This window comes from Exophiala mesophila (genome assembly GCF_000836275.1).
Source record: "Exophiala mesophila strain CBS 40295 unplaced genomic scaffold supercont1.2, whole genome shotgun sequence".
Classification (NCBI taxonomy): Eukaryota; Fungi; Ascomycota; class Eurotiomycetes; order Chaetothyriales; family Herpotrichiellaceae; genus Exophiala; species Exophiala mesophila.
This window is the reverse complement of record NW_015622505.1, coordinates 4670541-4694310: the sequence shown is the minus strand read 5'-3', so window position 1 is coordinate 4694310 and position 23770 is coordinate 4670541. Positions and strand designations below refer to the sequence as shown.

The window sequence follows — 23770 nt, the reverse complement described above, 5'->3', positions numbered from 1 at the left end:
TTCCCGTGAAGCATCGTGTCAGTCTCTCAAACAAAGCCGCTGCAGCCTTTAATTTTTGGGGAATGAAAGGCGATGTGATATGAGCTGAGGTTTAGGAGCAGTATAAATGAACTTTAGTCGAGACCATGTTTGGGATGAAGTGGAAGACGTGAGTGAGATTCAATGCTTACCAGAAGGAAGATCCTCTACCCAACCTTAAAGCGGCATATATTGGTCTAGCGTAAAATACCGCCAAGAGATATCGCTGCTTTTAATTACCGATTCGACTCGTCAGTTGGGGTCATCCTGCGAAATAATGGTCAAATATATCCAAACCACCTCCAGTAACGACGTTCACATTTGATCTCTCAGATCACACCTCACCACGACTTGGTCGTCTGCTTTCGGCTACCGAGTGACCCTCACAATGGCCGAGGACTTGACACCGCAGGTTCTCAAGGTCCTAGCAGACGCCGACGGTCCAGTCATCACCTCCGACGCATTCCCCACGGCGACTTTTGTACAGATCAAGTCTGCCGTTGACAAGTTACGTTCACGAGAATACCTTCAAGCCGAACAGATCGATCGCATCGAGTTGGGTTTGACAAAAGAAGGCCAAGATATCGCAGAAAATGGTAGCAATGGCGCTAGAGTGTTCGAGGCTGTCAGGGCCGCCCTTGAAGGTTTGAAGATTAAAGACCTCCCCGCCGCCGTAGGTGACGCAAACGTTGCAAAATTCGGCTCTGGCGACGCTTTCAAATCAAAATGGATCAAAAAAGATGGCGATGTGCTCAGGGCCACCACAGACACCATTCAAGACCAGGTTCAAAAACAGTTGCTACAGATCCAGTCCGCCAAATCGTTAGACGACCCCAAAGTGGTTGCAGATTTCAGGAAGAGAAAGTACGTGGTGGATTTGAAGATCATCGCATTCAAGCTCACCAAAGGACCCAAATTCTCCACTGAATTTGTGAAAGAAGAGACGGATCTCACGGCCGAGATGCTGCAGTCTGGCGCATGGAAGACTGCCACATTGAAGCCTTATAATTTCAAGGCCAAAGGTGCTCCCACACCCTCTGGAGCTCTACATCCTCTGAACAAAGTCCGCCACGAATTCCGAGAAATCTTCTTTGAGATGGGCTTTGAAGAGATGCCCACCAATCGCTTCGTCGAGACCGGCTTTTGGAACTTTGACGCCCTATTCGTTCCTCAACAGCATCCTGCTCGTGACCTCCAAGACACCTTTTATATCTCAGATCCGCCCAAAGCCGACCCTCCTCGCGAAGACCCTTCACCTGCAACGCCTGGTGCCCCACAGCCAACTTCGCCGAAACACAAAAGAACAAAGTCCAAGGAGAAGTCACTCGACTATAAGCAGTACTGGGATGATGTCAAAGCCGTACACCAGGATGGTAAATTTGGTTCGATAGGATATCGATATCCATGGGCTGCGGATGAATCATTGAAACTCGTGTTGCGAACTCATACCACTGCCATCTCGACATATATGCTTCACAAGCTCGCCTTGAACCCCAGGCCTGCGCGTTACTTTTCAATCGACCGGGTCTTCCGAAATGAAACTGTGGATCAAACACATTTGGCAGAGTTCCACCAAGTCGAGGGTGTGATCGCGGACTGGGGGTTGACGCTAGGAGGCTTGATAGGATTCATGGAGGTCTTCTTCGGTAAGATGGGTATCAGAAATCTGCGATTCAAACCTGCATACAACCCATATACGGAGCCCAGCATGGAGATCTTCAGTTACCACGAAGGATTGAAAAAGTGGGTGGAAATCGGAAACAGTGGTATGTTCAGACCGGAAATGTTAGAGCCCATGGGACTTCCCAAGGATATGCGCATCTATGGCTGGGGTCTAAGCTTGGAGAGGCCGACGATGATCAAGTGAGTATCTTCCCTGTCATGACCTGCTAGTACTGACCCTTTGAAGATATGGTGTCAACAACATTCGTGAACTGCTCGGGCACAAAGTTGATCTCAATTTCATTGAAAACAATCCCGCCGTCAGACTTGACAAAGATTAGTCGCGAGACTGATTATACTACCATTGTAAGGATGATGAATGTCCCGTATCCACGAGTGCACGCCGCATGGCATACTGGAAAAGTTCTAGACAGAAAGAATGCTAGAAATGATACCCACTTGCGTCGTCCATGGTTCTTTTGTTTGTTTACCGATCCTTCTTTCTGCGTTCCCCGGCACTTCAAGGCTTCCTCAGACAAATATCAATGACTGTGGAGGTAGAACATTCTTCGTACATACAAAAGCCGAACATTAAAATGGGATACCCCATCAGCCGCCTTCTGAAGAGCTGTGGTCTTCCGAGATCAAGAATCAGAGCACAGATACGGGTGGCACAATCCTTTCCCAATTGTAGAATCGGGCTTGCGAATTCACGTTAGTTGAAAGGCACTGAACGAAGATGGAAACATGTGTGGTGTTTGACAAGTTTGCTTCTTTTGTTGATTTCTTTATTTGCTCAGTTCAAGCCCGAGTCAAATTCTCACATGAACATCTAGGATCTCCGTTGGCGACTAACGGATCTAAAGCAAATCTTTCCGAATGCCATCCTTCCGCAGTACCAGATCCATGATGTAGTTGCCGTCGTCGTATCCGTGAGCTCTGCGAAGAGCGGTGGTCGACCGAGGAAGAGCACCTGGGGAAGCCTCCATTCTACTTAGTCAATTTGGATGACTTTCTCCATCACTCATCATTCCACTGCTTGGTGTCCACTTCACTTCACTTCTCTCCTCCCATCCCCTTGGCCGTACTGCTTATCTTGTGGGCTGTGCGCTCCAGACGTTCTTCAGGAATCCATCTCTCTGGGCGAGTCTGTTGAGGCTGTCGTCGCTCTCGGCACGGGCACGAACGAAGCCGGACAGGGCATACACCTGGTTCTCTCCGGTGTAGCGGCCGTTCTCGTCAACCTTGCCGACGCTGATCTGCACGCTGGCGTGGTCCTTGGCCTTGATGATACGGTTGGTGGCGCTGCACTTGCGAGGCACGTAGCTGTATTCATGTCAGAATTTTCCTTCTCTCATTGATTCCAACCATTTTTTGGGTGAGGGGTTCGAGAGGTTTTGTGCCGCTTTGAACACGATGTTCTGGGGTTCGGGGGAATAGCTTACAGATCGACGATCTCTCCCTTTTCGTTCTCCATGGTGTGTAGATGCGAGGATAACGGTGTAGACGGGATTTGGGTGCTGCGATTGTCCTTGCGACGGGATTCGATGTGGTTGTGTGGAAACACTCAAGACTGCGCTCAGGATATTTTGTCTGTGTGGCCTGCGCCTTCGGCATTTGAGTTTCTCCGGACGAAATCTTGGCTGCCAAGCATAACCACTATGTGATTGGCTGGCCCAACGTCCCCTGTTTCTTCTCAACTTCAATTGTCTTTTCCAATACTCACAACATCTTCGTATCGTATGCAATCCCCTGGTTAGGTCTCTTATGCTATATAGATTACAATATTCGAATACTGCCACAGATTCAACGGCACAACTCCATTCAAGCTCTGGCCCATCTCCTCTTGATTTCATGCACTGACTGAATACAAACAGATCTCGACTCGACTCGACTCTCATTAACGTGCTAAGAAAGTCAGCAACAATGAACTTCCGGTTCTGCTCTGCCTGCTGTTGGATACCAAGTGATTGTCTTCTGTGCCGAAAAGTCAAAGATGCAAATCTGTGTTATTGACCAATAGCCTTGACGATGTTCAAGGATGTTTCAAGACACTCTGGCGTAACGCTCGATGTCCTGCCTGGGTGACGTCCTTTCTCTTTAATTGTCTGATGCTGCGAGGAACACGAGGTCGAGAGGTGAAGTTGACCCAGTGTTACTAGTGTCACCATCTTTGTGTCATGGCAAGTCATTCACCACATAACACCTCTGGTATTTATTGCCGCTATCGCAGTAAGGGCCTTGAATAAGACTCACCATAAACTGCTTTGAAATGCATAAACTTTTTGCAACATCCCGGACCCCTTCATCCTGACTTTCTCTACCAGCAAGATGACCTCCGCGCTTGCCCAGAAGCAGACGACCTTAGCAGCCCAAAAAGCGCTAAAAAAGCATACCCGCAAACACCATAACAATTACCCGCCGTTAGGACGACAACTTCCCAAGCTGCTGTCTTTTACCACAATCTCCAAGATAGCTTCCCTCCTTCTATGTGCGCTCCTGTTTTCTCAACCCCTTGAATTGCAAAGTTCGACGCAGCAATGCTGACTTGATCTAGTGTCGCCTTTTCTCTTGGTGCTCCATTTATGGAGATCTTATTACCATACTGTCCCGATTGAATCGAAGCCACGCCCATTTGCGACCATCAACCATGATGTTATCTTTCAAATCATCAAGCATCTTGATGCGCCATCTGTGGTCTGCCTAGGCCTTCCCTGTCGCGAAATTTATACAGCGACGCTAGAAGCTTGCAACGTTCAACGATTGGGGCAGATCTGTCCTCGAGATCTCCGTACTCGACTCCCGAAAATGCTCATTCCTTATCACACTCTTGGGTGGGACAGACGACGTAAAATTATTGTTATCGAGAATAAGCGCTTTGGTTATCCATGCCTTATTGGGGACATGGCCTTTACGGCGTACATGAGGACCGCAGCATGGTATGCGGACAAGGAAACCAATCTTGCTTTGAAAGCATTCGCCGCACACTTTAAAGAGTATGATTTGTCGAGCGAGACCTATCGCCTTATCCTGAGTATGAAATGGCGTATACTCGCTCAACGTTTGCATGGCTGGATGGGCATGAGGTACAGATATTGCGACCGGCATGGTGGATGGCGATTACAATCGTCAACGTCGCCTTTTTTGTGTCCGGGCTGCATCCGTCTCGGATTAGTGCAGCACAGTATGCCAGGGGCCTGGGCTGGTTCGGATGATGAGGAGCTCGAGGAGGAAAAATATTGACTGCACTGGCATGGACCAATTCCGGTCTCTGCGAAACAGAGCAGTCTCTCCCGTCGCGACCGCATTCGAAAGAATGAACGCTGATAAAGAACGCTAGCAAATCTCCGTGCCCTCCATGTTGGACCTTTCCTCGTTTCCAGACTCAAAGAGAGCACGTAGATCTCTCTGCGAAACTGCTTCGATGTCCAGCGGTGGTGCGGGCTCACGGTAAAAGATTTGCTCATTCCCTTGCCTTTTTCCGTAACGTCGTCCATAATTTTTCCAGACATAATAGACTATCCTCAAATGTGTGTCGGTTTTGTGACTGATTTGTAGTTGCCAGTCACATTCACAAAAGGAGCATTTGACAACTTCCGCAGGCTTCAAGGGCCTCATGTTCATGGACGCGCCCTTAAGTAACGCCGGTACCTTGTCGTGCCATCCATTAGATCGCCAATGCAAGCAAGAAGCCCGGAATAAGAGCCTGACCTGGTCCTCCCAATTCATTCGAACCTCTGCATCCAGCTCCCATCGCGTAGCAAGCACAAGTTCTCCATCAATCATGCGTACATCGTTTTGGAACAAGAAGCCTCTGCGATGCAGTCCGCGCGATCGCAAGGAAGACACGGGATACCCATATCGCTCACCTCGTTCGTGAGCACGAAAAACCGACTCGATAAATGGAGAACTCATTCGAATGTCAGTTGTTGCTGACAAGTACCAACATTCGTATATCGCCGAATTCCAGTTAGGCATAGAATGGTGCTGACCCTCACGTGGACAGCGGGTCCACATAAGCACACTGCGCCATTTGAACATAATTCCACATGTTGGGCAGGGAAGATAATCAGGATAGTCGGGCTCGAGGCATTTATAGAACCGCAGCCGCGTCTTGACATCACTCAGTGCCGGGTCCAGATCGCTGAGTAGGAGGCGAAACTGTCGGCAGCAAATGCGAAGTGAGAGTTGATATTCGGCTTCCAGGAAACCGGCGATTAGAAAGAGCAACTCGTTTGGCAGCGTAAGAAGTGGACTGCCGAGATTTGAGGTGTTTATGGTGCTCTCCGGGGTGCCCTTGATGCGCGGGATGGCTAGGATCATGATTTCGAACATCTTCAGTGCATATCTAAAGACGTCAAGGATCCGAAACTTCTGTTTCGCGGTCATCGTGAGAGATGTGCGCCTTCTCGGGGACAGATCTAGGTGTGGGTTGGAGGAGAGCAGAGTGTGAAGAAGGGCACAGAATGGCTGGCTTTATGCAGTATAGTAACATCACGGCGCCAGATAATACAGAGAAGTAGGATGAGAGTTGAATAATGACGGGAGGAAAAGCTGGAGATCCGAACTGGCGATGGCGGTGGAGTCAATAATGCAGAAGCGTCAGGGTGCACCAACCATAACTTGATTATATTGCAGGAGCGGACTTTGTCTCCTTCCTGAAGTCTACACCAGACATGCTTCGCCGCTGCCTGTATCTAGCTTTGCAGGAAGAGGTCTTCCTCCTTTTCCTCCTCTTTTTTTCTCTCTTCTCTTAGGCACTAGACAGTATGACAATGACATTAGGTGATTCTCTCTATCCATACTTCAGAATATGATAAAGAGGGACAGGAGTGTGCTCCTGGATTGTGTTGTCATATTACAGTAGGCTAAGAGAGAGAGAGAGAGAGAGAGAGAGAAGAGGAGGAGGAGGAAGACGGCGAAAACCTCTTCCAGGCTGGATACAGGCAGGAGCGAAGCATATTTGGTATAGACTTCAGGAAGGAGACAAGGACCTCAGGTCCTGCAACAGGTTACCTACTTATTGAAGTCCTCGGTGCGCCTGGTGGATTTAGGTAGTGAGAGTTGTAGCACGTGATCCCATAAGTAACCCGGGTCTTTGCTTACTACGGAGTAATAATACAACTCAAAGTTCGCTCGTGTTGGGCACACTACGGAGTAATTTGGAGGGTGGTGTTGGTGATACTGACCTCCCATAGGTGGGAGGCTTTTGGGGGACAGTCGGGGGCCCGAGGGGCGCCCGGCGGATTGTCTAGGTTGCGCTAAGAAGAAGATGGTTCTTGGCAGAGCGTGCCTGAAGAGACGGCTCAAAAAGCCTGGAATGTAGCAAACCAAACGAAACTTTGTCCATGTTGATTGCATCTGCCAAAGGCTATATACCTGGATTCTCTCCAATCCCGCAATGATCCTGCACCAGTCCGGGTCGTTTGAAGCATCCACCTCACCCACTTCACCAGTTCCTCGAATGCACCAATGATTGACCCAGTTCCTACGATTTCTGTGCCTTAGTCCAGCTGCATTTATACGCCATCTCCTGATCTCGAAGACGAAGGAGGAGCAGGAGGCGGAGGAATTCGAGTGCCACCATCGATTGAGGTTCACGCTGGCTGGGCTGTTGTTCCAACAACAGAGATGAGTCTGGATGAAAGTGAGTGAATATTCGTACCGTGCTGATGGCTATCACACTTAGCTTTGTCATGATGGGGGATTGTGGGTGGGCTTGTCTTGGTTTCACTCTTGGGAGAGCTACTCGTCACCAGCACTGCGTAGAAGTGCAAGCCCGACGCTGGTGCGGCCGAGAGTTGAATCCCGACCGCCACTGGTATCCCCCAGTGGTGGGCCTACACCACAGTCAGCCAGCATGACGCGTGATGGTGCTTGTGATAGTATAGGTGCTGGCTTGAAGACTTCGAATGTCATTCCGAAGACTCCGAACGTCATTCCGAAGACGCTCGTTTTCAGCGGCCAGATGTTGAATCTGCTCACGCTGTCTGCGCACGTCCTCAGTCAGTTGGGAGACTCTGCCGTCGGTCGCAAGACCTTCCTCAATACCCGCACGCACAGCATCACGAATCATCGTAGCAGCACCAGCATTCACACCGACCTCTGGCACCACCTCCCGCTGGCTAGAAGGCGTACCCTCACCCCCAAACATCCTCCACAACCACCCAACCAGCCTGTCGCCCATAGCTGGCCCAAAGGGAGACAAAAGTGTGGCAATAATGCCGCCTGCTGGCCACAGGTGATTAGAATCCATTGCTACGAGCCCAAAACGCAGTCTTTGAGGAGAGGAAAAGATGAAGTGAGGAGATGCCGGTAGCCAGGTAGGAGATGGCGCGCGGTGCTGCTCCTTCCATCGCTGGGACGCTCTTTCCATCTTGCGAATATGTACATTTGGCAACAGCACCCCAAGCATGCAAAAGGCGTACGATCACCGAGAAGAGCAAGTCAGTCTTGCCAATTGCTGGAAGGAGCCGTTTGTAAAGATTGAATAGGGCGGCGAGTGGACTGAAGGCCTCGAATGTCAGGATTCCGTGCCACTACTCATTCACCACGCTCTGGGGGTCGATAGCAACCAGTTGGAAGGGGAACGTTGTCACAGCGGAACGGGCTGCGAAAACGATACACACGACCGAAGCTGTGAGTTATTGTTAGCTGATGCTCACAGATGGGAATCGTGGAGGAGCCCCATGAGCACAACCGCCTTCGAGGACGCAAGGCACTCACCCCAGGCGAAAATTGCCGTCATGTAAGCCAGTAACCGTTGACTACCTTAGGTAGGTAGATGGTGGTGCAAGCAGCGCTCCCTAAAGATACTGGTCCGCCAGCTGTGGAAAATTTGAAGCAATTTCAAGAGACTGACCGCAAAGCTTGAAAGCGATCACGATAATGACGAAAGCGCCATAGGTCAAAAAGTGCCCGCCAAACATGGCGTTGCCAACCACCACCAGGATGCCTGTTGAGGTGTCGAGTAAACTGATAGCCTACATCACTAGCCGACAGAATATCATTCTCTAGATCACGTGATCTCGATGAGTCTTCTCCTTGCGTTCTTTGCCACCAACATGTGAGCTTCTCTACGCGACGACATCAAATCAGATAGCGAAGCTTTAACCTTGAACGCTAAATACAAGTTGTTCGAAGTAGATAAAAATTCACGATCAAACCAAGGACAACATCAGTTCTGTCTCTCATTGCCGAACACTTCTCAGACTCCAGCTCGCATCTCACTGATCTTGCTCCCTTTATTAGCGATCGCCCCTACGCGTCCTCGAGGCAGCATGCTGGAATGGTACGGTCAAACATGCCCATGTGTTCCTTCTTTGAGTTTCTCAACGATTCTCTGGTTGTTTCTGAGAGGGACTGTTTTAGACTCATAAAGTCCGTCTAGATGAGGAAACCAATCTAGGCGACCACATTAGCGTCTTGGTATAGAGGCAATTCTACTTCCAAAAGCGGCGATACCAGCCGCCAAAGTCGGCGCTACGTTTCCCTGCATCTTTTGTTCTCTTTGCAATTTGTTTGTCAAAGCCTCGGTATAGTTGCTGCTGGCGTGAGAGCGTTAGCATTATTGTATCAGATAGGCGGGGTACGGGGGACGTCACTTGAACTTTACAGAGGTACTCCGTACATACGGAGGTACGTGGGTAAATCATGATTAGCGCGGAAGTTTCTAGCTTAGTCCTAAGGCGGTATAGTGATAAGTGCCAGGTCCTCCTAGGAAGGATACGACGAGAGAAGTCTAGTCTATACTCTATATTTTCAATACAATACTAGCTTCAGCGCCCGTACCTAGGCACTTATAGGTACAGAAGTAATCTTTAGGTCTCGAATGATACGAGTGCTATACAGTCCGCAGCCTTGGCGTACTTACCCTTATTGAATCTAGCGTAGATCTTGGACATTCGCGCTAATAATAATTTGCCTATGGAGTATGGACCTCCGTACTATCCGTATTTGTAGTACCTAATAATAAAACAAGGTCACTACTGGCGCCTGGATGGGCGTGGAGGGGCTTTTTCCAATCTGTATCTTCGACTTGATACGCATTGCCATCACAGGATCTTGTGGCATTTCAAGCGATGAGTGGCCCGCGTACTAAACGGTTGACCTTTAGGCTCCAAGCAAACATCAATATACCTACTTATCGTGGCTTATTCAAGCAAGCCCTTGTCTTATTTGTGAGCGTGTATGACCAGGATTTTTTTTGGCGGGGAACGTGCGTCTGCACCAAACGTCGGGACTGTAAAGATGATAAGTCTATACAGTACATGTCCACGTATCAATGCTGACGTGGGCTGATTGGACACATACGGAGTAAGCAGAGACCAGCGGATAACGTCTTTACTGAACATGGTCTAGATATTATTGTTATGAGCCGTTGGCAGGGCTCTCAGCTCACGGAACCAATGAGAGAAGCAGGACGTGGAGGATTCTGCAGGTTCAAGGGGCCCAGTCACGCCAGTATTCGCGGCCTTTGTTGTCCACCACGTCTACTCGCAGGCAGCAGTGTTTCACTAACAAGCACAGCCCAGGACCATGTGTGTCGGGATTCGCAGGCCAAAGCACGTCGAGTTGGTGACTTGTTGGCGGAAGAGAGCTGGAATATAAGCATAGTAGGTACCAAAAGCCTGTTATGCACCGTGGTTGGGTGTAGTGATTAAAAGGGCCTTATTTCCCAAGGTATCACTTCTCGGAACGATCTGTTGTGTATTTGTCTATCTCTCTCTCTATCTCATCCTAGCATATCAGGATTCATATCGACATCTAAACCACCCGTTGCTGTCAAGATGAAGTCCTCCATTGGCGTGATCAATGCTCCCAACATTGAAGATGGCATCCGATTCATCGTCCTTCTCAACAATATAGTGGCAATCGTTCTGAGCTTCATTGGATTACGAGCAGTGTTTGTCGTACTTGGAACGGTCTTTGCCATCTCAATCATCTTCAACATTGTGTCTATCTTGGGCCGGTCGACATCGTCTCGCCTCCGACTCAAAAATGATGAGGCGGTCTTGCCGTTTTTGCCTGGAATGGCCATTGAGGTCGTCGGCACTGTGGCTTTCTTCATCATGTATGTCGTTGTCATGATCGATCTGGTCAATGACAATTACGGCTGGAGGGGAGATAATTTGATTTTGATCCATTCGTATGCTTCTGCAGGAGCCCTGGTTGCTGGGTAAGTTTCTTCACATCCTCACTTGCCCGCATGTACTGGGCTCGCTGTCGAGTTGGCAGGATGAGGCCAAGCAAGAGCATACATGAGAGCATAAAAGTACCTACGATCATCATTAAGTTTGTTGGCTGACAGTCGGTTCCTGTATCTAGTATCGTCCACGCTGCCCTCGTGCTGTACAAGTCTCGACAGTATCTCGAATATCGTCGCATGCTGGTAGAATGTTGTCCTCACTGCCACCATCAGCTCGACATCAGTCTAGTCCGTGAGCCATTCTCAGGCCCTGCTCACATTGCAGCCCCGTCCGGCCCTGGCCACATCGAGTCGGGCCCTGCCACAACACCACGTCTTCAAAGAGACAGTTTCTCGGCCAACTCAGTGGGCGAGGAGGAAGGTGACAGCCTTATCATGAAACCATGATTGGATTGGCTGGTTATGCACGTCCTACCTATACGCTGCCACAGCGACTTCACGAGTCTTGACAATGCAGACCAAAAAGCTTCGATAGGACCAGGGCACTGCAGGAAACAAACCCGGTGACATGCCATGCAGAGATGGGGAACAGCAAGCGATGTGCCAAGAGCGGGGAGTGAGTCGGTATATGATAACGTCCAATACACTCTCTTTCATCACGGTAGATGAGTTGATTTTTGCATATGTATCGTTGTTGGTCGGCGGTTCGAAGTGAGAGGGTAGAACGTTGAGTCGAGGGGTGGGCTCACCTTGAGAGCACAAGATTGATATTGTTGGCTGAGGCGAACAAAAGCACTTGTGTCATCATCGCGCCATGGGCCAAAACCTCAAGGGCAATGGCCCAAGTGCAACACAGATACCAAGGCGGCAAATGATATCGGCAGGATATTTGCTCCAAGGTATTTTGAGGTCATGTGACATTGTATGTAGCAGCAGGAACAGGTCAATCATTGAATGAAATCGGTCTAGTCCGTGTCTTGAATAGACATATCACTAGACATAGCACTAGCCATATTACATGGGAGTAAAGAGTCGCCGGCGTTGTCGTAAAGTGCAATGACAGGTGCCTTAACCAATAACTGGTGGAGGCCTGATGTCAACGGTGGTGATCGCAGCAAAGCTTACGCCTGGCTGGGTTGAATGCTCACATGCTACAGCATGCCTTACACCAGCGTGACCAGACGATCAAGATGCAGCAGGGTACTGATCGACGTATAGCGGGCCAGTTATCTCGATGGTTGGTGTGGGATGTTCGCGGCACCAAGGTGTTGAACGTCCAAACTCAAGATTCACACGACGAGTCGACGTCCTCGAGTCAGGGCTGGGATCAACAAGTGTCAGCTCTGTGCAACATCGCGTATGCATGTCAACGAAGAAGCTTCAGGTAGGCGCAGGGTCCAATCAAGAAAGACGGGAAGGACAACGGCATTCTCTCAGGGATGATTGATTCTGTGATGGATGAATACCATCGTCATGATCAGCAGAGGCTGAAAATCCCTGGTGGTAGGAGGATCGAAATATCACCGAAGGCGGCAACGGCAAACACATAATTACATATATGGGTATCAGCCAGGGGATAAAGTATAACATCACCAATGAATTGTATGCCGATTCGCTTTGCTGACCAGATCTGTCCCCACGGGATGGCCACGAGCAACAAGCATGCAAGATTGTACCAAGATTCGGGATCAATGTGAAGTACTACGCAGATGGTTCAGCTGTTGGCTTGGGTGGCCAATTGTGTAAAAGATGAATGTGTTAGCGAGGCACGCGACACAGACCTTCGTAGATTCAGCTATGGCTATTGAGATCCTGATGAACATTAACGTCATGGACTCGTGGCAATCTCACCAACCGAAGGACAACGGGCAAATGGCCAGAGACCGCTGCCACCGCCACCGCATGTCTGGGAGAGATGTCGGCTAACGCCGGGAGGTTGCTCAGCCTTATTCGCCATGTTGTTGGGACTGGGAGGTTGGCATCCTCATAGTTGTTAGGGCACACGAATGCCCATAGTGGGTGCCTCGTCACGGGTCCACCGAAACCCAAAGGCCCTCGAGCAGGTGGTGTCGAATGGTGCGGAAAATTCATATCCGAGATTGAAAGATGTACGAGCTTCCCGAGGCCCGGAGGCCACCACTACGGAGTACTACTAATAAAAGTAGACGGAGAGAACAGGAGAAGACCGGGGTGCCTGGATTGCTGGGTGGTGAACCAGCCATGGCCCTGGCTCTGACTCGTTGAGGTTTACTTGGACCAAGCTTTTGTCCAGATCTCGGCTTGCACTCCGATTTTGGCACCTGAGCAAATTGTCAGGTTCATCTGCCACCTCATGTCGATGGCGAACAACTGGCCACGAGGCAGGCCGCAGGGCGTGTGGCCACGGCTATGTGATCCTGTTTCTGGCCTATCCACCGAAGAACAATGTGGCGTTGGCCCAGCAGTTTGGGAGATGAGGTTGAACTTGTCCAATGCGAGTGTTGCTACAGGCCGGGTTTCTCAACACCGAATCCCCAAGATGCGGCACTTTTTAGTCATAAAAACTACAAGACTGAGTCGCCAGGGTGAATTCCGGTCTGGGCATTACTCGATTTAGGAATTCCCATGGGCTTGCAAGCGCCCGAGATGGAGATTGGGAAATATGACAGGAGGCGGGTTGGACTTTGATGGAATAGGCAATACTAACACACGGCTTCAGCTTTAGTGTCGGTTGTCCGTCAAGTAGACCATCTTTGAAGAAGTCAATCACGAGAAATCGAGAATTTCGAGGAGAGGCCCATGTGGCGATGGGGTGATGGGCCCACGGCAAGGTCTTGGGTCCCGGCGGAAGCCATGAAGTATCTACGTACAACAACCAACGGGAGCACATGTTGAATATCACGAATCGTTCATCAATAATAGTCAGAGCAAGATTTAACTACTTACTCCATAAGGCTGTCGTTGAGGGACAGTAATAAGTCAAACAACGCTACTGGACTCGGAGACCTAAACCAATCACAACCAATGTATTAAGGCAGGCCATGTCTGAGCACAGGAGTTCGAGTTTGCAATGTAGACTGCGATTTCGGTCTGCAATCCAAGTCTGAGGTTCGACATTGTCCAAGCTGAACAAGGAGTCGACACCTGGCCACCAAAGTCGATAGTACCTATTTGGTGGATCACCGCGTGAGTCGTTAGATGTGAGGCATCAAAGACGGGATTCAAAGGGGGAGGCTTGTAACTGTTGGCTTCCAGAAGCTGTGGAGCAGACCCGGGCAGCTGGATGCTACTTGGAAGCGGCGTCACCCCGGTTCTGAGGGCCAGGGAGACGTGGAATGTGGACAAGGGTGGCATCGAATCTGACATTGTGAAACACAGGTCACCTGAAAGGCATGGTGATGGATCATTGGATCATACTTGCGCCGACAAATCTACGTTGGTATGTACCTTTGTCGAAATACAACCACAACTGGTCACTGAATTTTGTTTTGGGAAAAAAAAGTTGACGCTGGCTCATGTCAGGCCTTGGATTGCCCTGCATAATGCCCAGACCAGCAACCCAGAGCTACTGAACGCATAGACACACTTTAAGTTAAACGAGGCGGATGGCTGCATGGGCTCCCTGGCTTCCATGTGCATACGCAGCACTCTCCCAGTTACCAATTCCGAATCTTCCTAACCTGACACACCTGAGGAGCAACTCGGGGCGTCGACGGAGAGACATTGGGACTCGGGGTTGCTTGCGCTTAGAGCCGCCCGTCCACCGACCCAAGGCACTAAATGGTCCGAATTCTTATGAAGGCATTATTGTTGGTGGACCGTCTCGGGCCCAAACTTAATGCTCAAGTCCGCGACTTGCAAAAACACAATTTCCTACCAACAACTAACCAAGTTGTCCGTGAACTAGAGGCCAGTAGGGTGGTAGGGCCGGACGACGCTGACAAGCCGCAAGTGGCAGCATATTACAGATCGGGCTTCTTCAGACGTGAGACGTGTGATTTCGTTATTTCTCATGAAGCGCTGTAGCATCGACACGACGTTCGTAATCTGGTAGAGGATCACCCTTCCTGATGGGGGTAGGCTCTACACGGCCGCTCGGCCCTAGCACGGTCACGGTCGAGGATACTTATGACTGACCCCAGTAGGCACATGTCGGAGTGAACGTCCCGGGGGTTGGCCCGGACGCCACGCCTAGCCTGGATGTCACCTCAAGCCTGAATGACATCGTTCATTTTGTGTTTCTGTGGTTTCCCAGTCCATGGCCAAGTGCTGAGTGACGTCGGGAATGGCATTATTGCCTCGCTGGTGACTAACAGGCTGTGAGGCTGTACCTGGCGTGTCTGGCTAATTTGCAGCTCGAGCAGCTGTCTCGAGTACATGTGTAGCTACCCTACCTAGGTACGAGAAACATACCTGCTTGAAGGATTAGGTACTTGTTGATGGGGCTCCAGCGAGCGTAGGTCCCTAGCTTGGCGCCTCCCTGGAACACATGTTAAGAACCTGGATCGAGATTCCAATTCAACTGGCCCATTTCTTATTGCATCACGTTCACGAGCTATCGCCGAGTGATCAACATGAGCAGTTCCTCATGCTTTCACTGGCACGTCTTATGGTTGGCTACACGAAAGCATATTTGCACTTGTGATGTCGGAGGGGGAATTAGGCTGGGGTCGACTCGAGACACACCTGTCGCCTCAAAACCCCGGAGCCTGTGGGATGCATGGGCATGCCTCGTGGCGTCGGGGCTTTCGGCCAGGGCGTTTTGGGGCTCATGTCAGGAAGACACCCACATTCGTAGGCAACCACGCAGCCTACGCACCCCCCCATGACTACCTAGGTACCTACCTGGTACTCAGTACAGCACCGGGGCGACCCAGGTCTGGCCTCCTATCCAATGTCCACAACTCCCAACTTGGCTGTCGATCGAGTTTCTCAATCAGTGTAGTAGCAATTGTAAGTGACATGATCCATGAATTATTAAAATGATTATTACTACCGACGCATCGGTGCATATGCCTAGGTATTATTGTCCATATGTCCACTTAGAATCCGAGTTCTACCGGGCCCTTTACGCTTAGCCAGACCCGCTGCCGCTAGGGAATAATGGGCCGCTAGGTGGCCCCCGGCCTTGCGCTACCGCTGACAAGCATCCCAATGACCCAGTCATTTGCATCCATGCTTGGAGCTCAGACTCATCAAGAGTCAGCAAACTGGGCCAAAGGGCGAAGCACGCCCGATTCGGAAGCCATCTTGCACCCACCAATATCGAAACATCCGCCTTGTGATGTACTGGAGGTTCATGGAACACTAATCGACAATCCTCAACCCAACAATCGCCTGTTGAACACCTGACACCCGTGCGTGTGTAGAGACATGGACTCCTCTAGAGTTAGCACCATTGAGGAAACATGGCCGAGGAGTTAGATGGTTATTTGCCTGTCATTCAGGCCGTAGGCATCCAGTAGGGCCGAGGGGCCTGTCCAGTGTCTTTCAAGACTCTCTTTCGGCTATCTGGATCACAAATGGGAGGTTCCCGGGTGCAGTGCCGGTGCTCAATCGACTCGGTATGGCCACCCCCCAGTACCGCTGTCACCACCATCACCATCATCCATCATAATGACTATTGATCACCTCCATATTATTAGATCTAGCATTGTCCCGAGTCTCATCTTCTCTCCCTCTCTCCCAAACCCCTTCCTATCAGACCATTCTTCATATCATTCTACTCGCATGCTGGATGTCGACGAGCTCGTCCCTAAACAAACCTACCAAGGTTTCTAGACTTGACCAACGTGACCACCTACAGTACATACCTACGCCCCCCGCCTCCCTCCGTAACTCCTCGTCAGCCTTCCTCGTCATATTCCGTACATAATCCTGGTTCCGCTGAGACGATTTGACAGGTGAAGCATCCCCATCGCCGAACTCTTTGAGCGCCCACCACACGCCCCACACCGTCACCGCCTAACCCACTTGCCCACTTGTCGACGCGGACTCGTCCTTGGACTCTAGTCGACCCAAACTCTACTGGACGGTTTCCCCTCTAGTTACACTCTGCCTGCCAAGCTTCTAACCTCCCAAACTGCAATTGACCACATCCCTCCAACGCCCCCCGGTGTGCCGATTCCCAGCAGGTCTTCCCCAGCACCTCGGACCCCCCCCCCAAGTCCCCTACTTTTATTACCTACCTACTTTAGGGACCCTCCTCGTGCGCTGCAGGCGTACCCTTCATCTCCCGGTCCATATCCCTCTGAACATCCACCTCTACGCCGCCTACCAGTACAGCTTTGCCTGCACCTTCATTAAGTCACACCCACCCATCCGTCTCTCCAACTGGCCAAAGAGAATCGACTCTTTTGTCGCAATAACATTATCATATCTCTACGCTCGCCTCCCTCACCATCAACACCCTCCTCTTCTCACCCCCCCTCGGACTTATCCATCCTCCCACCATCTTTCATTCCACATCCTCCGCAGTTCATGTTTGATCACGAAGAGAGTCCTCCCCCACTCCATCACTCGCCTTCCTCGAGTGACCGTTCCTCATTTACCTCGAGAGACACCACTCCAGTCACTCCGGTGGGCAACGGCCCTGTCCTCGCCAGAAAGGTCGACAAGGACCCTCTGCCTTGGTTCAAAAGACCTATCGACATCGGCCGCTCCACCACTGGCCTCTGTCTGCCCAGTCCTCGCCTTGAACCAGACTTCGACGATCATTCATTTCCCTCCTTCGGCGCCTCGCCTCCCTGTCAGGGAATGGGTCACGTCGCCAACCCCGTCAACATTCTCTCCAGGCAAACTTCAACATCCCCACGTGGCAACCAGCCCTCCAATCTGACCTCGGCCCTTCAACGATCTGACAGCGACGAGAAAAGAAGCATGGCCCAACCCATCCCCGAGACCGCTTTAAATCGGCCCATTCCACAGATGCCGCCCACCACCTCAGATGACTTCTCTCGCTTCGAGCGTGGCGCACGCCCCATCGCAACCAAGAACCTATCTCATCAACAGCCTAGACGCGAGAGTATGGCCCAGAGTATCGGCGGCACTGGAATGAGCTGGGGAGGCATCTCAGTCGGAAGCTGGATTCGAGAAGAGTGAGTTACCATTCGCCTCCGCGCCATTTGTGAACCGATCTGTACTGACCTGAGTGCTCGTGACAGTATGATTATGGCTGGAACTTCTCCCTTTGCCCTCAACTCTCCCTCCTACCACTCGTCATCCTACCTGCCCAAGCTAGAAGCCAACTTCATGAAGGACTTTTCCTGCTGTGGCCTCACTCTCCCCTCTCTGCACGATCTGCTGCAGCACTATGAAGAAGCCCATGCTCAGAAAGAGCCCATTCACCCCGACACCAATCAGCAAATGCCGGATACTCGAGCCGCCATCGCCGCCACCACAGCCGCCAACGTTCAACAGGAAGCCCAACAACGACAGCAGAATATGCAACAGAACACGGCTGGCCGGCCCTTCGGCCAACAGCCCACCTTCTCCCAGCACAATCAACGATCCATGGGCTTCGCCAACACTTTGCAGACCATCCCCGACATGGACACCGTAGAGGATATGGAAATGGATGATGTTGACAACGATGACCAAAACACCCCTCCCTCTAATTTGTACACCCAGAACCTCGGTCAGACCTCACCGCCTACAGCGTTTAATTCTCCCGCCCAGCCACAGATCCCGCTCTTGAACACGGGCATGATGCAAGGCCACCAAACATACCGACAATCCACACCCAGCACCCCCATCGCCTCAGGACGGGTTTCTGCTCCGTTTCAAGGGACCAGCGGCTCTTCGACCTTGATGGCCAATCCCATGCAGCAGTTCCAGGACCTCCAGAATGCGTACCGCGGTACCCCAGATTCTTCAGCCCCCGGCTCCCCTGGAGAATTGGACGAATCCATCATGGCGGGCATCAACGACATGTCGATGCAGAACAACCTCTTCAACGGCATGCCCAACGGCTTTGGCAATTTCGGTTTCGGGCCAAACAATGACATGATCGACTTGTGTATCGACGAACCCGCGAAGCGTCTATTCTCCCCCGGCAATCCGGGCTTGAACCAAACTCAGGGCCAACAGTCGACCAGTCGGCTAGGAAGCGGGCAGTATGGGGCCAATAGCGACATCGCTCGCACCATCCGTGAGAGACAAGTCGCTGCTGGACTTCCAGACACCATGACTAACGCTGGTGCGTCTAATGAAGAGCCTAAACCCTTCCGCTGTCCCGTTATTGGCTGCGAGAAGGCGTACAAGAACCAAAACGGGTTGAAATACCACAAAGCAGTACGTATTCCATTTGTTTTACCGAGTGCCCTTTTCAGCTTGACCTGACCCTTCTTTCCACAGCACGGACACAACAGTCAGAGACTGCACGAGAACGGCGACGGAACCTTTTCGATTGTCGACCCCGACACGGCCGAACCATACCCCGGCACCATGGGCATGGAGAAAGAGAAGCCTTACAAGTGCGACGTGTGCCAGAAGCGGTACAAAAATTTGAATGGGCTCAAATACCACAAGACTCACTCTCCTCCGTGCAATCCTGAGTTGCTCAACGCCAACAAGAGCCCCGGGTTGGCGATTCCCAACATGATGGCCAAGACCGGTGGAAACATGGGAGCCGGTCTTTCCGGTGACATGAGTATGATGTGATAGAATGGCCAAGGCGAGGTTTTTCAACAAGAGCCTGGCCTCGACTTTAGTCTACTGGAGACTTTGGACATGATCATTGTCTGGAGTATCGCTTACTATTTATGGTCGACGCGTTGTCGACCATGCAGTTTCCCTCACCAATGACGCAATGGCTGTGATGGAGTACTCAACGCTCCAGCCAGGCCGTGAGAATGCTACATTGCCGGGTTTACACACCCACGGCTCTTCTCAGAAGACGCGTCTGTCCTGTCTTGCCGGCAATGGCTAGTCCCATGCCAGCCATGGGGCAATGAGGATACTTTTCAGACGATGCAATCAAGCGGAATGGCTGGAAATGGGCATCTCCCAATGTCGGAATCGACGAGGAGTGATAAAAGTTTTGATCTTAAAAGGACGGCGATTTGATTTGACCTATGTCGGAGTTGGGTTTGGATACAGCGTTGGGGTTATGGCTGGTCACATGACCTAGGAGTGGATAATTCAAGACCGTGATTTTCAGCGACAGGATGGGCGGCGATATGATGCAACGGACTCAGAGAGAAGACAGGCGCTTGCTCAGATTGGGATACAATAGAGAAGCACGGTCGCGGGAGGCATGTACAGATGCCCGAATCAGTGTCTTTGACGGGGATTTGTGCTTTTGGCCGTGGAATGATACCCTACAGCGCCGTTGACGGAGGGAGGTCCAAGGAGTCGATAATTGTTAGACATGCTCCAGCTGGGAGTGAGCACTGGATACTGTAGAATCAGATGCGTTGATAGAGTAGGCCAGAAAAAACAATCACATGTTTGGCTAACCACAAATCAAGACATCAGTCTATTGTTCTGTAAACATCACGGGGAATAGACACAACCAGCATGTAGGTCAATAATGACGGAGGCCGAATCACAAGTCCCAGGTTTCGAAGGGTTCCCCCTGACCTGTCATGCACGACCTACGGCAGTCAGACGATAGCCGACAGCCAGACGTGTTTAAAGAGACGTCGATGGTCGGTGCAGATGGTCGAGTGGGGGGGTCGCAGCCGCAGACAAAGCCGGGGCTGAGAGCCTACGGATAAGGGGGATAAGGATGCATATGCGTATGCCTCCTGTCCTCAGGTACCTTATTAAAGGCACATTGCTGCAAGTCCCTTGGTAGTCCTTGTGGATAATAAATGCATGAAACCACAAAAGTCTTGGTGGAGCCTCCCAAATCAAGTGGGAATTGAGACACCCCATGCACCATGGACTTCCACACGCCCAAATTGTGCCACAAGTCATGCCCACTCGAGCCCAGACACGCGCGTGGAGGCGCAGCTCCTGTGAGAAAAGGCAAAAACGTAAAAACACGTAATGGCGCGACGGCGGCTGCAAATCCCCAACCCACTCCCTATCTCAATGTAAAGCGAATCGAATTCAGTTCACTCGTGACTCGACGTGGCATCCATATGATGTAGAAAAGTAAAAGGGCATGGGTCGAGCTGAGGTTTCGTAGAGGATAAGGGAATAATTAAAGCCTGAGCAACGGATCCTCGCGGCCTTCCAGGGGCACAAAAGTGACCCCTGGAGATCATTGCCATGGCTGCCCAGGGTTAGTTAGGTGACACTTTCAGGGCCCAATCCTTCATCCCAAGGCCTGGCTGCCGACTTCACAGGGGAGAGTCATGGGGCCGAGGGGCGCCTCGGGCACTGTAGAGTGTATCCTGATAGGCTTCGAACGTGGCCACCTCGACTGTCCACATACTCTGGCTTCCAATGTTACCACATCGGATCCACCATCTGGTCTTTGTACAGATCATTCACTCAGACTGTGACCAAACTCATCATCCCTCTTTCTTCACACTGTACTGTCCATTGCGTCCACAGTTAGACTTGTTCGGATACCTGCGCTATCACTGCCACTGGACTTGTCCTTCTCCTGTGGACATTGTCACTCGTTGTTGTCCAGTCTCTTTGTATTCCCGATCCATCACCACGCCCTCGCGAGCCTCTCCTTCTCCCCACAATCGCAGCTGACAACGGCTGCCCGATTCTGGCCACAGTGTTTCCAGACCACAGACACGATCCCGATCCCGATTATACACGTGTCTCTCACTCTCTATACACTTGACTATTTCCGCGCGCCAAACAAGTTGACTGATGCGGCCAACCTGAAGTCATCGTCGAGCCTCCAATATTCATCCTGCGCCGTGCTTCACCCTTTTGCACCGCCCGACCGAGACACATCGAATCCCCCATCCTCCTTTCAAACTACGGCGCATCCTGCTGGCTCACACATTTACCAGTACTAGAATTGCTGCCGTGGTTGTCGCAGTTTGCCTTGTGCATCTCTCTGCCGCGAATACCCTATTCAATCCGCTCGGTTAGGATAGCGCATACAAACACTCCCCCTCATCCTCAACATGTTCGACATGGTAGAAGATAAATATATTGGCCTAGCCCTGGCCATTGTATCGACGTTGGCCATAGGGACCAGTTTTGTCATTACGAAAAAGGGCTTGAACGATGCGGCTGAACAACATGGCTTTGAAGGAGATGGATATGCATACCTGAAAACCCCCCTGTGGTGGGCGGGAATAGCTTCACTGGTGCTGGGTGAAGTAGCCAATTTTGCCGCCTATGCCTTTGCCCCGGCCATCCTAGTCACCCCTTTGGGCGCTCTCAGCGTCTTGATCGGAGCGGTACTGGGCGCATACTTTTTGAATGAGGAGCTGGGCGTCTTGGGCAAGCTGGGATGTGCCATGTGCCTGCTCGGCTCCGTCATCATTGTGCTCCATTCCCCGCCCGATGAAGAGATTGAGACAGTGGATCAAATCTTGTCCTATGCCATGAGACCAGGTAAGAGAGGCGATATTTGTGATGTTCTTCGCAGTGAGCTAACTCGCATCTCAACAGGGTTCATCATCTACTGTCTAGCCGCCATCATCTTCTCCACAGTCATGATCTACAAAGTAGGCCCGATTTATGGAAAGAAGAACCCATTGATTTACATCTCCATCTGTTCGACCGTGGGGTCAGTATCGGTCATGTCGGTTAAGGCGTTCGGGATCGCGTTGAAGTTGACGTTTGCGGGCAACAATCAATTCACCCATGCCTCGACATATGTCTTTATGGTGGTGACGGTGGTGTGCATCTTGACTCAGATGAACTATTTTAACAAGGCATTGAGCCAGTTCTCGACCTCGATCGTCAACCCGTTGTACTATGTCACATTTACGACGGCGACGCTGTGCGCCTCCTTCATCCTTTTCTCCGGCTTCAACACCACGGACGCAGTCAATACGATTTCCCTTCTATGTGGCTTTTTGGTGATCTTTGCCGGAGTCTATTTGCTCAATCTGTCGCGCGGAGACCCCGACGGTCACCGATTGCTGAATGGCAAAATCGAAGAAGATGGCATCCCCACCGACCCGCTGGCGACGTATTCGACGCGGCTGAGCATGCAAACGCGGAGAAGCACCGACCCTCATCGACGCAGTAGCAGTTTGACCTTTAGCCCGGGTGGAATTCGACACGTGAGCCGGGAAAGCGCGGGGCTGATGCATGATTACGACGTGGAGCAAAATGCATTTGGTCTGACGGATCTGGTGGAGGATCCAGAAGAGGTTGAAAATGGAAGCTCCAGTCAAAAGAAGGAGCAGGGAAGAACGAGGCTGTCTCACGCGCCTAACTCAAAGAGCCATGATCGATAACACCTCGGAGGCGGAGGCGGCAGAAGGAAGGCTTCTGAAGCCACGAGGGTTGGTTTAGACCAGAGGCTTCTTGTAACGATATTCATGCATGGGACACGGTTTTGATTAGCGATGACTTTTACAGTTTATACAGAGTTGTGGCATGTTGGCGAATGACCTAGACAATCGGATGATCTGGCCGGGTTATGAACAAGCAACTGGGATTAGCGACCAGGATGATGGTCGGTGTTGGAAGATGGGCCAGAGAGTAAGTACGGCTTGTCTACTAGAGCCAAGTGGTGAGGCGAAGAAGAGACACAAAAAGTTGGCGGCTACTGAGCTACCTAAGGTTTGCTTTAACAATGTACAGATGTGTGGAAGAATATGAGGAAGAGGAAGAAGATAGGTATCAGAATGAGCCTCACAGAGGCTGGATGGAGAACAATCAACACTCATCAGTACCTTAGTAAGTACCTACGGAGTAGTACTGGCAATAATAAGCGTACCTGCCTGTTGTAGACCCCAGACTCCCTGTGCCAATAAAGATGAACCACGGCAGGCACCAAGGATAACCACCGAGGCAGGCGCAAGTGCAAGTGCGGGTGTAGACTGGTGCGGGAAGGTGCGCACGTGGTCATTCTGCGCCTTCCTG

General features: G+C 51.1%; 7 protein-coding genes across 7 annotated transcripts; 4 read left to right on the top strand and 3 right to left on the bottom strand.

Moving 5' to 3' along the window:
- Positions 1-318: 318 nt before the first annotated feature.
- Positions 319-2142, top strand: PV10_03438 (phenylalanine-tRNA ligase, alpha subunit). Its single transcript, XM_016367888.1, has 2 exons — positions 319-1881; positions 1928-2142. The coding sequence occupies exons 1-2, from the start codon at positions 407-409 to the stop codon at positions 2019-2021; spliced, it is 1569 nt and encodes a 522-aa protein (XP_016227406.1). The 5' UTR covers positions 319-406; the 3' UTR covers positions 2022-2142.
- A 286-nt stretch (positions 2143-2428) lies between these two features.
- Positions 2429-3240, bottom strand: PV10_03437 (40S ribosomal protein S21). Its single transcript, XM_016367887.1, has 2 exons — positions 3126-3240; positions 2429-3006 (listed from the first exon to the last, which is right to left on the bottom strand). Exons 1-2 carry the CDS (start codon positions 3155-3157, stop codon positions 2772-2774), a joined length of 267 nt encoding a protein of 88 aa, XP_016227405.1. The 5' UTR covers positions 3158-3240; the 3' UTR covers positions 2429-2771.
- Positions 3241-4447: 1207 nt separating this feature from the next.
- Positions 4448-6298, bottom strand: PV10_03436 (uncharacterized protein). The gene has a single exon (XM_016367886.1). It carries the CDS (start codon positions 6067-6069, stop codon positions 5017-5019), a length of 1053 nt encoding a protein of 350 aa, XP_016227404.1. The 5' UTR covers positions 6070-6298; the 3' UTR covers positions 4448-5016.
- Positions 6299-7531: 1233 nt separating this feature from the next.
- Positions 7532-8056, bottom strand: PV10_03435 (uncharacterized protein; the record flags this gene model as incomplete). Its single annotated transcript, XM_016367885.1, has 1 exon — positions 7532-8056. One exon carries the CDS (start codon positions 8054-8056, stop codon positions 7532-7534), a length of 525 nt encoding a protein of 174 aa, XP_016227403.1.
- Positions 8057-10469: 2413 nt separating this feature from the next.
- On the top strand, positions 10470-11275 carry PV10_03434 (uncharacterized protein; the record flags this gene model as incomplete). The annotated part of the gene is made up of 2 exons (XM_016367884.1): positions 10470-10858; positions 11008-11275. The coding sequence occupies 2 exons, from the start codon at positions 10470-10472 to the stop codon at positions 11273-11275; spliced, it is 657 nt and encodes a 218-aa protein (XP_016227402.1).
- A 5194-nt stretch (positions 11276-16469) lies between these two features.
- On the top strand, positions 16470-20276 carry PV10_03433 (uncharacterized protein). Its single transcript, XM_016367883.1, has 3 exons — positions 16470-17904; positions 17971-19099; positions 19163-20276. The coding sequence occupies exons 1-3, from the start codon at positions 17288-17290 to the stop codon at positions 19466-19468; spliced, it is 2052 nt and encodes a 683-aa protein (XP_016227401.1). The 5' UTR covers positions 16470-17287; the 3' UTR covers positions 19469-20276.
- Positions 20277-21166: 890 nt separating this feature from the next.
- On the top strand, positions 21167-23625 carry PV10_03432 (uncharacterized protein). Its single transcript, XM_016367882.1, has 2 exons — positions 21167-22285; positions 22343-23625. Exons 1-2 carry the CDS (start codon positions 21850-21852, stop codon positions 23137-23139), a joined length of 1233 nt encoding a protein of 410 aa, XP_016227400.1. The 5' UTR covers positions 21167-21849; the 3' UTR covers positions 23140-23625.
- Positions 23626-23770: the final 145 nt, after the last annotated feature.

What these genes read in the sequence shown, in the direction of transcription:
- PV10_03438 (XM_016367888.1), top strand. Translation starts at nt 407, where the DNA reads ATGGCCGAGGACTTGACACCGCAGGTTCTCAAGGTCCTAGCAGACGCC. An exon ending in GAGAGGCCGACGATGATCAA is followed by an intron (nt 1,882 to 1,927) that starts GTGAGTATCTTC and finishes GACCCTTTGAAG; the next exon opens with ATATGGTGTCAACAACATTC.
- PV10_03437 (XM_016367887.1), bottom strand. Translation starts at nt 3,157, where the DNA reads ATGGAGAACGAAAAGGGAGAGATCGTCGATCT. An exon ending in AAGGGAGAGATCGTCGATCT is followed by an intron (nt 3,007 to 3,125) that starts GTAAGCTATTCC and finishes ACATGAATACAG; the next exon opens with CTACGTGCCTCGCAAGTGCA.
- PV10_03436 (XM_016367886.1), bottom strand. Translation starts at nt 6,069, where the DNA reads ATGACCGCGAAACAGAAGTTTCGGATCCTTGACGTCTTTAGATATGCA.
- PV10_03433 (XM_016367883.1), top strand. Translation starts at nt 17,288, where the DNA reads ATGTTTGATCACGAAGAGAGTCCTCCCCCACTCCATCACTCGCCTTCC. An exon ending in GGAAGCTGGATTCGAGAAGA is followed by an intron (nt 17,905 to 17,970) that starts GTGAGTTACCAT and finishes TGCTCGTGACAG; the next exon opens with TATGATTATGGCTGGAACTT. An exon ending in GGTTGAAATACCACAAAGCA is followed by an intron (nt 19,100 to 19,162) that starts GTACGTATTCCA and finishes TTCTTTCCACAG; the next exon opens with CACGGACACAACAGTCAGAG.
- PV10_03432 (XM_016367882.1), top strand. Translation starts at nt 21,850, where the DNA reads ATGTTCGACATGGTAGAAGATAAATATATTGGCCTAGCCCTGGCCATT. An exon ending in GTCCTATGCCATGAGACCAG is followed by an intron (nt 22,286 to 22,342) that starts GTAAGAGAGGCG and finishes GCATCTCAACAG; the next exon opens with GGTTCATCATCTACTGTCTA.